Genomic DNA, 15,555 nt, shown 5'->3' on the forward strand with positions numbered 1-15,555 from the left:
ATTCATAGTGTTTGACTTGATTCTGACTCATTTAGAGTTTGCACTCCTCTTTTCCACATGACATTCTTTGCAAAAGTGGAAATACACACACCTGTGCAAAAACAGGCTCCGATCCCAACCCCCAGCCAGGGTTGATCCTACTAATGTACAAAGAAACATGGCCACTTTATGCCATGAATTTTAAAAGAATCTCAAAATAGAGTTTATGACATTATTTCAACTGCTGGAGATGAAAAGAAAGGCTTGTTGGATGTCCTACAACATGTGCCAGAACTAAGTTGATTGTCGTTGGTGACAATGGTCCTTGACTTGGCTAGAGGTCTCATTTGCTGCTAATACAACTCAGGTGGTAAAAGACCTTGAGCTTCCCTGCTTCTCTTGCATGTTGAATCCTGTCTTGATGCATAAAGAGCTTTATCCTGGTCTGCTCAACTTTGAATACATCAAGCTGAGCCAGCCCTATCACATCTAGGAGATCAATACCTTGCTGGATCTTCCTTATCTTTTGGGGCTGCAAGAAAATGGGAAAGCTTGTCAAGTAATTGACAGATTCTGAGAGGTGTCACAGCCCAAGGTTGCTTAACCTGTGTGCAGCTGAACACACCGTCACATGTCCAACAGTTTGCAAACAGCTTCTCCAAAAAATGTTAGCATGTTTACTGAACTGGCTCCTAATCAGAAAGATAAGCAGAAATTCTTTTCTGTCCCAAGTGCATATTAAATCTTAAGCATTTTTTCAGATTTCATTAGACTTCACTTTACAGTAATTGCCATACCTAACATTTTTTAAAAAAAGGAAAATAAATGTCTAGAAATTTATAGATAAAGGAATTAGAATTTAGGGGCCAAAGTGTTTGAAAGTTTTCCTTTGTGTCCTTTTCTGAAAATTGAACTAATTCAAATGTTGACAAACAGCAACATATAAACAATCTGCCACAATTAGCAATTAATTTGTCTACCTTCCTTTTATGAAGTGTCCACAGCTCTTGATGCCTTAATAAATTGCTAAAACTGGCCTTCAGCCACAGAAACTGGTCTGTGTTTGACAAGTAGAAAACATTCCAAAGTCATGTTGGCAATCCTATGAATTTCAGACCAAAATAGAGCAATATGAGAAGTTCAAACGATATGAATTAGTGTCCCATCTCCTCAACTGCTTCTTCAACAGCAAGGCAATTTTAGCCAACAAGGTCTCTTATGACAGTGTCATTGATTCCCACATGAATCACCAGAAAGGGAAAGTTTGGTTTGAAGAGTCTCACTTGCCCTGGATAGGGACTTCTCACCTTCCCTGGTGTGTTCAAGTTAGTCACTTTCTCCTCAATCCTTTTTCTTCTAATAAGGACACATGTTTGCACCTCCAACAGTTGTTGTTTGGAACCACTTCAAGCAGGAGGACAAGCACTGTGCATACCTTGCAGATTATCATGAAGCTTCCTTTACTTGTTATGCTACTTGGAGTCAATTACAATCTCGCCTGCCAAACTCCTACACAATCATCCCTTGTTTTGCTCTCCTGTTAATTTGCTCAGAAACTAGAGACATTTTTATTCATCTGTGAAATCAGTGGACACCTTTGGTCACTTTTGTCTTTGCTCTACAATATAACACATTGCACATGCACACCCAACCGTGTTTGAGTCCATGAGCCTTCTCCTGAACATTTCTGCTAATGACTTTCATAGGAGTGAGTTTTTATAGCAACTTGGCACTTCAAATAATTTCATGTTCGTAAAAGCTGCCAAGGAAGAGAAACCTGGTTGTTATCAGGAGAGGCACTCTCGGTACTTCACAAAATATTTTCTGTTGTGGAAAAGGCTTGCAGAAATATCTGTTTGAATTATAAAGTGGGAAATGGTTTGCAAGACAAGGGCTGAATTAAAAGAGATGGCAACAGATGTGTGTATCTTAGTCCTGCTTTGTATCAATCCTGCAAATTTTAAGAGAAAGGAACATACAGGTGGTGTGTCTATGTATGGGTACATTTCACTCCATAATTACTTCTGTTATCTGTTTTTTTCTTTATCTTGCATTGTGTCCCAATATCAGACAGCAGTCTAACTGGGAAAATAAAAGGGATTGTGGAATTTAGTATAACCCACAAATCCTTTTGATCTTTAAATCAGACTGACCTTCCTACCCCGTCTTGTTTTCTATAGGAGGAACCAGATCTAGATTTTCAGTACGTTTAGCTTGGTCACAATCACATTTTGGTTTGGCTTTCATTTTTGTGCAACATGTGGCATTGGTTTTGCTTTGGGTGGCTATAGCTTTGGAAAGGGAGTTGATTGATTGATTGATTGATTGATTGATTGATTGATTGATTGATTATGTGCCATCAAGTTGTTGTCAGCTCTTAGCGACCACATAGATAGATTTTCTCCATGATGATCTGTCCCTAACCTGGTCCTACAGCTCTTCCAATGGTGCATTCGTTGCCACTGCAACTGAGTGTGACTAAATTATGAACCAACCCTACATTTTCTTTTGATGCATCTTAAGATGCAGTCGTGGCTGAATGCACAGGTGTGTTTGAGGCCTAATCTGAGACATGACTCTAAAAGTCACAGATGAGCAACACTTTCAGACACTTTCCAAAACTCTGCCAGTGAGAGACTGAGTGGTATGTTCTACACTGGCATTCATAATAACTGTAGGACAGCTCACATCACCGCAACCTCGACTAAAATGCGCTGCATCTTGAATTTCAAGAAACTCCACATTGTGCTATGAGGTTAACTGCATAGTTACAAGGGAAATCTGTTCAAAACTGTGCAGTGAGAATGCAGGTGAGATAACTAAGGTATGTGCACGCATGTGTGTGTGTGCATATAACTAAACCTGTGGACATCAACCTTGGCATCGTCCAGGCTTCCCACCCTACCTGAAATTTAATATTTCAAAGATTATTTCAATTTTTTGAAAAAGTCAAAATGCTGCAAAGCATCAGTCTGTGGAATCAATTTCAGAACTGTCTGTGAGCCCCTTGTTACCAGAATTAGAAAACAAATATGGGGGGTGACTGTTGTAGTTTTAAGCTGTATTTGGAAATGTGACCCCTTCCCCAGAAAAAAAGGCAAAGGTAGTCCAGAAGGTCAGAGGGTGCCCTGGGACCTTAGAGGAAGCATGTTTACCTTCTGGTAAATACATATTTTGTAAAAGGCCAGGTAAGTTGCTCCTCATCCCCATCCATTTTGTGTCAGCACCCGCAATATGCTCTCAGCATTCCAACTGTGTCTCTCAACCCCCAGAGTTGCCTTCTTGGCTTTCTTCTGTTTCAGCTCAGCATCAGAAGATTACTTTTCTCTGATTGGGATGAGGGGTGGCCAGACCAGAAGGCTGCAACACAATGGAGGATGTGCAAGAGGGCAGTGTTAATCAATATACTCCCCAGCACCCTAGCTGATGTTGTGTATTCAGCAGAAGCATATTTAGTCAAAGGGTGTAGTGAGATTGACAATCTGTTTAAGATAACAGAGGTTAATCCGAATAGTCAATCCTGTCAAACTCATTTGTGAGACCCAGCAAAGTTTCAACCTGCAGTCTTTACAGAATTACAGTCTTCATTTGCTTTTTATTATTGGGGCTACACTGACGGTACTGCAATATGCACTATTGCATGTCCTGATTTTGTAGCCAAAAGGCTGGGTTAATTGCAGATCAATGCTGGGTTAAAATCTTCCTTGATTCTTCCAAGTCTTTGGGGCGTGCATGTGTATTTTGCAACACTCACCACTGTAGTTTCAACTTCTGATGGAGCTCAAAGTGACTCTTCACCAAAGAACTCATTGAGGGTCATTTAAAAAGCCTTTAAGAAGATGTCATGCACATTTGGACTTTTAATCTTCATCTCTGGTAGGTTCTATGGAGTCACAAGAGCCCAAACAGCTTCTGGGGAATGAATATAATGGGCACAAGTAGAACTTTATTTATGTGGCTTTTGTTTGAAGACACTGAAAGCGCCACTGAAGCAATTGGTGGCGCTGCCATATGGAGGAGGAGAGGTTCTCGAACATCACCCAGTGAGTTAGCCCTAATGGCACTGTACATGTTTGCACAAGAGGAAGAGTTAGTACCTGTCATCCCTTGGAGGCCGTCACCGTATTTACCAAAGTAAATACTAGATGGAAAAATAAGTTCATCTATCTCTTTTATGGTATCCTTATCTAATCTAAGATATCCAACCCATTATAAAACTGATTTCTTTGTGGAAGAATTTAGTCTTCCTTTCAGGTAAATTTCAGGCACCTGATGGACCTGTTTGGTTTCAGAGGGAACTGTGCAGACTCTCCCTGTCTATTGATCCCAGATAGCTCCCTGGTTTTCTGGGGAACTCGAGGAGATGCAATGGCAAAAAGAGGCTCCTAGAGCATCATTGGAAGATGACAAACAGTGAATCCAGTTGAGGATGGGTGAAAACCTTTGTTAAGGATCATTTTGTTGCAATAAAAGCAGCTGCAAAATGTAAGCTGCCTTGAGATAGTAATTAGCAATAGTACGAGAGAGCCAGTTTGGTGTTGTGGTTTAGGGCACCAGACTAGAAACCAGGAGACCATGAATTCTAGTTCCACCTTAGGGACAAAGCCAGCTGGGTGACCTTGGGCCATTCACTCCCTCTCAGCCCTAGGAAGAAGAAGGCCATGGCAAACCACATCTTGCCAAGAAAACTATGGGGACTAATCCAGGCAGTTGCTAGAAGTCAACACTGACTTGAAGGCACCGAAAAGAAAAGAGTAATAGTAATAGTAGAGTCCCCCTTTTGGGGGAGATGGGCGGTAATTAAATTTGAATAATTAATAAATAAATAGTAATTTTCCATTATTTGAGCCAGTTGGAGAATACATATTTACATTCTAATGGATAGACAAGATCAGTGAATTATGGCAGTTTTGTAGATTTGCTCCAGAAACAGGAGTTGAAATGGACAATCTAATACAAAGTAATATGTTCATGACACTCATTTTCATTTTTCTCCTGCCCTTTCTTTTCTGCTGAAAATTTTGAATGGTCACAGATAAACATAAATCATTTTGCCTTTTCCGGGTTTCCATTTATTACTGTACTTTTACCACACTTGGATCTTTTCATTCCCCTGTTTCATCATGTACGCTCGGCTAATGTTTTTGTACAGTATTTAAGGAACACACCTAAAAGCATTTTTTAAATTCTTCCTGCAAGTTGTGCAGGTTCTGAAATCAAAGGTATCTTGCTTCCACTACAACACACATTTATCTTTGTTTTTGCTTCACTTAACTGAGTGAACAGGTATCATTTTCAAGCCAGAATCTGCTTTGCTATATTGTACTGATTAATGAGTTATCATGATAAATCTTCTGAATCATTGCTCTAGGATGAGGTAGTTTTCCTACAAAACAGTGGTAAGACTTTGGATGCCACTAAGGCCAACAAATGGATATTCAAGGCAACAGTGGCAAACAAATTAGTTGACTGTTCTCTGGAACGATTCCTTTTTATTTTTCTTGCACACACAACTTCCTGATGGAGTGTGCTTCCTTATAATTGGTGCCATCTAGATATTCTTACTTGAGCCTCAGTCTCCTCCAAATCTATCCCTACCTTGAATATATGAATTCCAACATATCAACAATCTAGATCCTGGCAGTTGTAAAATTCCAAAATGGAATTCCCCATTTCACTTTTCCCCCCCACAACAATACTTCAAATAAGATCAGAACTCCTGCTGTAATCTTACCTCCTGGTACCAAGAATCTTCCTTAATCGAAGCGAATATTTGTAGCTCAGGGTTGAACTGCGGAGTCCTTGGTGCTCTCTGAGCCTTGTTGTTTTCTTGCAGACGTTTCATTGCCAGACTAGGCAACATCTTCAGTGTGAAGTGGGAGTGGGCCTTGCTCTCAGTTTATATACTGTGGCTTGCCCTGCTTGTGTTGGTGCGGGTGTTGTTCTCTCCTTGGGAGTTCTTTGACTGGGCTGTTGTTTGCTGCTTGGTTGATTGCCTGAGTTAATCGTTCCTTGATTAGGGTGTATTGTGCTGTTTGATGGTTCATCTGGTGTTAATCCTAGTGTTGATATTTGCATATCTGGGTGTTGATTGCTGGCAAGGGAGTGTCCTGGTCTTTTGGCTTTTCTATTGTCTCTTTTGAATGGTGTGTAAGTGTTGTTTACCTCTATGTGTCTGTTGATGGCTGCTTTGTCTGAGTGCCAGGCTTCCAGGAATTCTCTGGCATTTTTGGATTTGGCTAGGTTTAGGATGCTCACAGTTTCCCAGTTGAAACTATGGTTGAGATTAAGGAGTGATTAAGGAGACACGATGAGAACTCCTTAATCTCACAACACATGGACAGACTCAACCATAGTTTCAACTGGGAAACTGTGAGCATCCTAAATAAGGACGCCAACTCCCTCTTTGCACTGAAGATGTTGCCTAGTCTGGCAATGAAATGTCTGCAAGAAAACAACAAGTCTCAGAAAGCACCAAGGACTCCACAATCATCCTTAAATCCAGAGGGCCAAGGTGGACACTGTCTTCCTTTAAGGGCCTCCTTCCAACTCCCAATAGAGCAACCTTCTCCAATCCAGGTCCTTGAGATGTGTAGGGTTACAACACCCATTATTTCCAGTATGGTATAATGCGGGTATCAGGTTGCAGAATGTTGGTTTATAGCATCTGAGAGAAGGGCCAAAGCCCAGAGATTGTCAGATGAAAGAAGCTAAATATAAATATAAGGAATTAAACATGACTATTAATCTATACATTCTTAATTTTTGAAACTGAGTTACTGGACAACTGGAATGAAAAAAACACATACATTCAATAGCTATCAATACTATTTTTTCAGAGTAAAGCACAAAGGCATATTCCTTTTTTCTCACATGAACACTCACTCCATTTAGTGCAATGTGGAACTAGTTAGGCAATTGTGAAATCTAAGAATGCAAAACTTTCTTGCGTCTCAGACATTTTTAAAAGAGTCAGTAGAAGAGAAAGAAGAGGTGGTTAAAGATGGCTTTACATTAGAATGGGCAGGAAAGATAAAAGACAGTTCTTCAAAGTGAGTTAAATAGATTATTTACTGTGAAAGAAGGTTGTTCGGTTGTTTGTTTTCATTTCTAGAGTCTTCAGCATCTTAGCAAGTGGTTGGCCTTTTCTTTGCTTTAGTCTGGAGATTAAGCATGACCAGATGTGGTTAGTTCTTGAATGGGAGAACACCAGAAAGTTCCACAACTGTACTAAACTGGGAAGTCAAAAAACACCATGGCACAATGCAACTGCGAACTACTTTTGCATTGTTGCTAATAAAACTGCATAGTTGTGTCCATATTCTACCCAGAAGTAGGGGTGTATCAAATTTATCCAGCTTTAGAAATAAACTCCCTCCCTTCCTCCCAGAAATGGTATCTTTTCCCAAATACTACAAGAATCCCTGCCAGTTCTCAAACAGCCTATGTTCTCAAATGTTAAGTAACTAGTACCTGGAATTCAAAGCAAGTTCTGCCTTTTTGTTGACTTCTTATTTCTCATATAATGACAACTTCTAATGATTCAACAAAGGGCTATAATCACTCATTTACCCTTTTGAAAAAATCATCCTAAAGAAATTGTAACAGCATCCTTATTCTCACAGGGTCCAGACAGTCCTGAAATAGAAAAGGCTGTCAATGATTAATATTCATTTACTAATTTAATCTTCATTTTATGCCTATACCCTATGTCATTAAAAAAAAGCAGGACATATAAATGGACCAATGGCCATATGGTATATCTGGGTAATGCAAATTCTTTGCTAGGCCAAATATCATACTTGATCAGAGAATGAAACATGTACACTGTGTTTGTTTAGACCTTGCAGTTTACAATCAGTCCATTAAAGATGCAGGCAGCTATGATTAATAGTGCATCTTTCCTGTTGTGATGGAGAATTGCTGTTTTCTTGTTTGTACTTGTAGTGGATGCAAGAGTGAGTGTTGGCCTGGATAATGCAGCTGTTTCTTCCCAGAAGACAATGGAGATAAGCTCCATCTCTGAGGCCAGTGGAAATAATCTCGGGAAAGAAGCCAAACCTATTCCACCAGCTGCCAAATCTCGTTTTTCCTTTGCATTTTCACGGCCTGTACCAGGACGTACTGAAGCGCAGGCAACAAATTCACCCGTTGGATCAGCTCAACTTGATGTCAGCTCAGAGGCAGCTCAAACAAACAAAGCATCGAGTGAAAACGGGGGGCTTTCGGTTGCAGCTGCAGCAGAGAAAGCTTCTGATAAAAACCTAAGCGAAGCATCTCTCAGTGAAATTGAACTCTCGGCACCAGCTAAAGAGGAGGATGCCCCTTTACCCAAGCCCAAACAGGTAACCTTTTTGGACAGACTCTTTAAAGTGGAAAAAGGAAGAGACAAGAGCAAAGTACAGGAACAAAGTCAAGAGGAGGTGACTGAAAACAAGCCAGGTGTAGGCATCTCCTCAGAAGAAACTGCAGGATTACAAAGCACGTCAGATCATGAACCACAAGGAAAGGCAAGTATAGAAATAGGATTTGGGTGGGGTAGCTAATACCTTGCAAGTCAGAAATAAAATTCAGAGCAATCCTGATGGATTAGAGAATTGGGCTGAAAATGACAACAACAACAAAACAATATTAGAGACCAGTGCAAAGTTCTTAATTTAGGAAACAGGAAACATATGCCCAAGTGTAAGGTTGGGGGTGGGAGGGTTTCTGGCTTGTGAAAAGAACTTGTGAAAAAGATCTTGGGATTGTAGTTGATTACAAACTGAATATGGGTTGTTTGTGTAATATAGGTGCAATAAAATCAAGCACAGTTTTAGGCTGCATCAGCTGAAGGGTAATTTCCAAATCACAGAAAGTAATAGTTCCATGTTCTTTTCTGTCAGTCAAACCCCATCTTGAGTACTGCACCTAGTTCTGTGCACTGCAGTTTAAGGATTCAGGGCAATTGAAAAACAGATTCAAAGAAGAGCAACAAGGATGATCAAAAGACTAGTAATTAAGCCTCATGAAGAGAGATTGAAGGAATTGGGATTATTTAGCCTTGAGAAGAGAAGGCCAAGGGGGTTATGATTGCATCCTTCAAATACCTGAAAGGATGTCCTACCGAAAGTCAAAATCTGTTTTCCATTATCAAATAATGGATTTCTGTTATAGCAAGATAGATCTCAATTATTATTATATTTTTTAAATCTTCCTGACAGTAAGAGCAATGCAACAGTGGAACAAATTATTCACAAAGATGGTAATAGGATCCTCTTCCCTAGAGTCATTCAGGCACACGCTGAATGTCTGTTTTGTTCCTGACTACATTTGTGAAGAGTTCTTAAGGAAAACAAGATCGTTTCAAATTAGTGAGGTGGAACAGTCCTTGAGGAAGAGAAATAAATAAAGCCAGTCCAGGCATTAGGCAGAGTGATTGGTTCAGTCATTTTTTTAAAAAATAAATTATGGAATCCTAGCTGCTTCAATAAGATCTAGTGGGTTACAAAATGGTGGGTTTTTTGGGTGGGGAGCAATAACCTAATTACACCCCAACCTTTTTTGTATATGCTAGGCTGTGAGTTTTTCTGCAGTAGAATTTCAGATCTCCAACATACTTTACTATGTTAGGTTGAATGGGAATTTTAAAGCAATGCAGTGTGAACTATCAATGCAGTGTAAATCAATGCTATATAACAAATGATCTTTTGTAATTTAAATATTCATAATACCATATTCCTAGTCTTACATGAGTGCATTCGTACATCATAGTAAGAAAATATGTTCAAGTTTAAGCTAATGGTTTATAAACTTTAGGTCATAGCTTAGACAAATTGTGGACCCAGCCAATTGTGGCTTCCTCAGCAACCAATGTTTGGTACAACGTATGAACCCTGTCTATTGATTACTAGTTTAGTCCATTTAGTTGATTATGTCCTCTTCAGTGCTATGTTCCTGACATGATGAGGTGAAGATCCTGTGCTGATCCCAGACACTGCAAGAGATTCAGTCCCCTGTCCTTTGTCAAACCACGCTGTCATACCCACTCTTTAATTATAGCTTCTACCTCACTGAGTTGTCTCCAAAATATCCTAGCAAAATCCTAGCAATATCATCAGCTTCATACTCCTTGCCTCTTCTTTTCTCATAACTAGTTCTTCTGCCTCTTACAACTTCATCCTTTTTCTCTCAATCTGGCTGAGATCACCTGTGCAAAAAGGCAGAAATTTGCATTCCAAGGGAACCTTCACAGAGGACAAAAAAAAACCTTCCTTGCAATCTAAAGAATGGTTAAGTCTTCACTAGGAGAGGATTGCATCTTAAGATGCTAAACATTCTGAAGCACTGAGAATCCTTGTTCATGCAAAGCCTGGAAAATGTTACAGACCTTCATGTTTCTGGGAAGATTTGCTGCACAAGCCATGGTAAGATGAATGGGATCTCGGGCTTCTGTGCCACTCCTCCTATTTCAAAGCAGCAGGTTGTAACCTACACATGTTCAGATAGCCTGAAGCTGGCCTTCCACATAAAAGAAAAAAAGAAAAAAATGAAAATGAAAATAAAAATAAAAATAAAAATAAAAACTCTTAATAATTTTCCTGGCTGTTCTGTTGGGCTTTGCATTCAGATGAAGGAGCCTGATGAGAAAAACAACACATGTTATAAAATGGGTTCCTTGGGCTGGGCTAATGGCAGGAAACCCAGTTTCCAATTATATAGACCGTATATTTGTACTCAAAGTCAAAATATTTGATAAAACTGTAATTGTCTGGATTTTGCTCTGGGCACACATCACTCTTTAAGTAAGCTTCTGAGCGGAAAATTAATCACATCAAAGACTTTTTTCCACATGTCATGATGCCAACAAACAAGCAGCATCATTGGAAAGAGGAAAGGAGAAGACCCTCCCTTTTCAGGGCAGAGTCCAGGAGCTACACAGGCATTCTGTGTTTGGCTGAACCATGGCTTTCTTTTCAAGCATCACAAAACTACATTCAGGAGGCTGCACAATTAAAACAAGGGCAGGATTCACTGCACGGATAGAGCATTTACTATTCAGGCCAAGGTAAATGATTTGCTTGAAATATTTCACTGGCTGAGCCATGTGAATGTGAATGTGGTCTTGGCAGAAGGCATTCTTTTCATAAATTGCCTTGTCTACATCTCCAAATAGTAGGATTTGTACTAGGGTGCATGCAGGGGGTAGGAGAGGATAAAAAAATCAAAATGGCAGCCACGAGTGCACAATCAAAATCTCGCCCTTTATTGCATGTGTCAATGTTCATCAAAAAAGGGCCAGGCTTAAATTGCAAAGTTGTGGCCACCATCTTGACTTTTCTGATTTCTTGATTTCTTTCTTGATTTCTTGATGCCCCATAACTATTCCCCCCTAGGGTGGGGCTGGGGCCAGGGCCAGGGCCAGCCCGGAGGCTCCCAGAACAACCTCGGCCCAGTTTTAGGCCACACCTCAGACCACCCGTGGATTGGGGCGAAAGAAAATAAGAAATAAGAATCCATAAACCAAATTAAACCTTGATTTGTACTAAGCTTGATTTGTACTAACCTTCATGATTTTATAATTAGTGCATTCAGTGCATTCAGAATGCACAGGAAATTCAGTATGTCAAGCTCTTTTTTGTCAGTACAGATGTATAATGTTTGTACAGTGGGTGTTTTAATTGGTTTTTTATATCCTATGTAAGCTACCAAGATTCTTTTTGATTGTGGCAAGATAGAAATGTGATTAGATGATAGAGATAGAGATAGAGAGATGATAGAGAGATGATAGAGTGACAGAAAGATAGATCGATATACTAGACAGATTATAGACTCACTCACTCACTTATGGAAGCATTTAACTCCTTTCATGCTAACCTAAAAAGAAACCCTATTTCCATTAGCTTTTCATGATATTAAAGGACTTTTGTTACACCATAATCCCATGCATGCAACATTTCACATATAATAAGAATCTCTGTCCACATCCCACTGCCATCCCACTCAGCTGTATGTTCCCTTCGTAAGAGTAAGTGACCCATTCTTTATGTGAAAGGGAAGAAATGGAAAAAAGGACGCCCATGGGGTGGAATAAGCTCCACAATGTATTTCTGAATATCTTTCTAAATAGATTTATTTGATTTTATGATGTATCTCCCACCCAGCCAAGCACTGCATAAATAATTTTATGAGCAAAAAGCACAAACTTTCAATAATCCATAGATAATAATCCCCCATACTTTGCATACTTCAAACAAGCATTAAAAGGAATTGGGGGGCGGGGTTAAAAGCTAAAAGCTGGATAGAGAAGACTGAAGGATAACATCCATATTTTTAAGAGCAGCCCTGGGCTCACAGTTTAAACTGAGGAAATCAGTTATATTTTTTCCTAGTTTAGGGAAGTTGCTTCCTAACTGCTTCCAAGTTTCCAAAGTATCATCCAGGAATTCTAAGTAATATTTGCCCAATTGATCATAATATAACCAGATAACATAGGCATCTGAACTATAACCAGTGAAGTTGTTTGACATTACTTGATTCCCAGATTTTTTTAAATTATTTTTTATTATTCGTTGCTGTCAAAACAGGCCAGCAGCAGCTAGTCTGTTCACAGTCGGTAACTGAAAATTACTGGCAGTAATAAAACCAGCTGGATTGACAGGCCTGTTTTTTGACAGCAAGCAAGATGTGCTTTCAGTGACATCTCAGCATGCACAGCGATGTCACTATGCAAGGATCACTCTGCAGTGATGTCATGATGCAGGCATGTAAAAGGGGTTGGGGCTTGTCAAGCCTTGCTGTGGACACTCCTGCCTAGGGCCACTTTTGCTGTTGTGGGCCCCTCCCTCTACAAACATAATAGAATTAAAAATTATATGCCATATGACGTTCAATGATTTAGCCTTTTTTTTTACAGAGATATGGAAATAGTAAATAATTCATGTATTATTTTGTAATAATAATGAGTTGTTGACAATTAATTATGACATCTGTCACATATCATCAAAGTTACTAAATGTTGGTATTTGCCCTATGCCCATAGATTATAAATAAGATCATCAGTTGATGTTCACATGTTGTGTTTCTTGCCTCTTTTTTTTAATTAAAAGTCATGAAAACAAACATTTCTTAAACAAACATTTCTTAAAAGGCCTGAAAAGAAATTGTCTTTGTTTTTATCCTTTCTGATTTAAAAATAAATAAATAAAATGTTTTTTGAACCCTAGGCCACCCTGTCCCCTCTCCAACCTGAGGACGTTTCAATGTATTCCTTTCACGATCTGTCCACCTTAGGCATCAAAAGAGTCCCTCTTTGGAGGGAGATGGGCCGTGACAAAATTTGATAAATAAATAAAATCAATCAATCAATCAATCACAAGTAAGGGTTTTGCAACACTGTACCTTCCCGTGCAGTTAGGTTGGAAGTTCACAAGGGGAACGTGTTGGCTCATTTGCAGTACTGTAGCTTTTTTTAGAAAAACTTTTGATAGTTAGGGATGTGAACTTGGACTGAGTGATCGCGTTTTTGTTTATTTTTCTGTTCTCCTGGTTGCATCTTTTCTTTTACCTTCTTTTATCTCTTCTCTTAAGGAACAACATCTTAGCAATTTGCTATACTCTCATTGTATTTTTAATATCTTGTTATCTCTGCATATTGTAATTCTTCTCCTTTACTAGTTTTCTTGATTATGTTTAACCGAAGAGGAAAAGGTAGGGTACATATTTGTTAAAAACCTAAGCAGCCTAGGGCCTGTCTATCTAAAGAATGTGTTCTGAATCTGCCCAGTTTTTAAAACCTTTAGAAACTTATCTACAGTAAATTAGCACAGCAGAAAAACAATGTGTGCAATCCCATGTTCCTCTCTCTGTCTGTCTGTCTGTGTGTATGACAGAGAGTGTTGTAACTAGACAATGATGCTGCTTTCATCATTGGTGCAGTGTTGGAAAGTATGAAATTAATTAGGAATTTTTGGGCTTGCATGCAATGTAAGAGAAGAAAGTAGGTGGGCAGAGAGCAGCTGTCAAAACTGATCTTGTGTGAATGTCCTAGGTCCCGCATTTAATTCTGTTCAGCTGTACAAAATGGAAGAAAACATGTTTATTTGCTTCAAACATCAGTATCTTTGGCACTGTTCAAAAGCAAGGTGGAATAAACAGAGAAATTCGAGGCAGGCAAGCACACAAAAATATGCAAACACACATATACAGTACACTCATACGTGGGTAAACATACACAGAGCTACATACAGTTTACTGACAGAGGAAGGGTTCTATACAGAAAAAGACACTGACAAACTAGAAACTTTACACATCCAACTGGACAGATTCCGTTACTTTAAAAATAGATTTCTAATATTGTGATTGCAAGGCAATGTCAACATTGTATTTTAAGGATCTATTTATACAAAAAGCCCAGGTGTGCACTAGTATATTCAAATCCAAAGTGGGAAATGGCTGTGCTCACATTGTATCTGAAACACTTTTCCCATTTTTCAGCCAAATACTGCATACCTTATAAACGATATTGCTGATTATTTCTGTGGGCATAGAATTCAGCCAGGACCAAGGGTGTACAGGGCTCCCAGGGCGTGGTCAAAAAAGTCAAGATGGGGCCATGGCAGTGTGATTGAAGCACTTTCTAGTTTTTATGTGCTGCAACGTACGTAAAACCACTCACAGCTTTGAGCGCATCACCACGGCTGCTATCTTGACCTTTTTTCATTATACCCTGTGGATACCCCTGACCAGGACTGGCCAGTAATGAAGATCAGTCATTGATGCTGGACTTCACCAAGCCTGAAAGCAGTTATTCCTATTCCTCAAATACTATACCTCCTTTAATATGCTCATTAGGAGCTTTCTCCAGATTTTGATGAGATGGATAAATAGCATCAGTCATTCCTCTTTCCATATCTAGCAGTGATACTGAGAAAAGTACATTGAAGTTACACCTTGGCACATGAAAAAGGGAATTATTTAGGAAGTGGAACTGACTGTTCCATGTGACCTGGCCATGATGCTATCTACAGCAGAAAGAAAAAAATAATCCTACCTCTCTAAGTTCAGAAGATAAGTTGGTTCCCTATTGTGTCAACCTGTCGTCCAAATATACTTACTCTAAAGCTCTTAAACCCATTCTGTGTCTTAACTGACTTACATTCAACCTCCTGTCCCTAAGTTGCTTTTTCCTACTTAATACTAATGAGATTAGATCACCTCATACCAATTATATTAGTACTAAGCAGAAACTGTGCTCTGCAAGGCGACAGCAAGTGACAATACCTAATGACTTTGGCTGAACCTGAAAGTTGCTAAATCAGGCCAGACACCTCTCCAGCTGTAGAAGCAGATGCAGACCTTGAATATATTCCACCTAACCCCAACACTCATTCATATATATCATACTTCATGAACATTTCCATGCACATACATACATATTAGATTCCTTGAGCTGGAAGAAACATTTAAGCCATTTGGTCCAATTCATCTGCTCAGTGCTGGGATACAAATTAAAGCTTCCACTGGCTGAGTTTCCAGTCACTCTAACTGCCCTTCTGTAAACCTGTTCCAGTTTGTCTTAAAATGTAATGCCCAAAA

At 39.3% G+C, this 15,555-nt stretch overlaps 1 protein-coding gene across 1 annotated transcript in view; it reads left to right on the forward strand.

The window, feature by feature from the left end:
- The window catches only part of BCAS1 (brain enriched myelin associated protein 1), a 48,939-nt gene that overhangs the window by 8,656 nt on the left and 24,728 nt on the right, over positions 1 to 15,555 (forward strand). The window contains exon 4 of the mRNA XM_063297036.1: positions 7,927 to 8,489. Within this exon, the coding sequence (XP_063153106.1) occupies positions 7,927 to 8,489 (563 nt within the window). The remainder of the gene's footprint in view (positions 1 to 7,926; positions 8,490 to 15,555) is intronic.

Source organism: Candoia aspera, chromosome 3, assembly GCF_035149785.1.
Source record: "Candoia aspera isolate rCanAsp1 chromosome 3, rCanAsp1.hap2, whole genome shotgun sequence".
NCBI lineage: Eukaryota > Metazoa > Chordata > Lepidosauria > Squamata > Boidae > Candoia > Candoia aspera.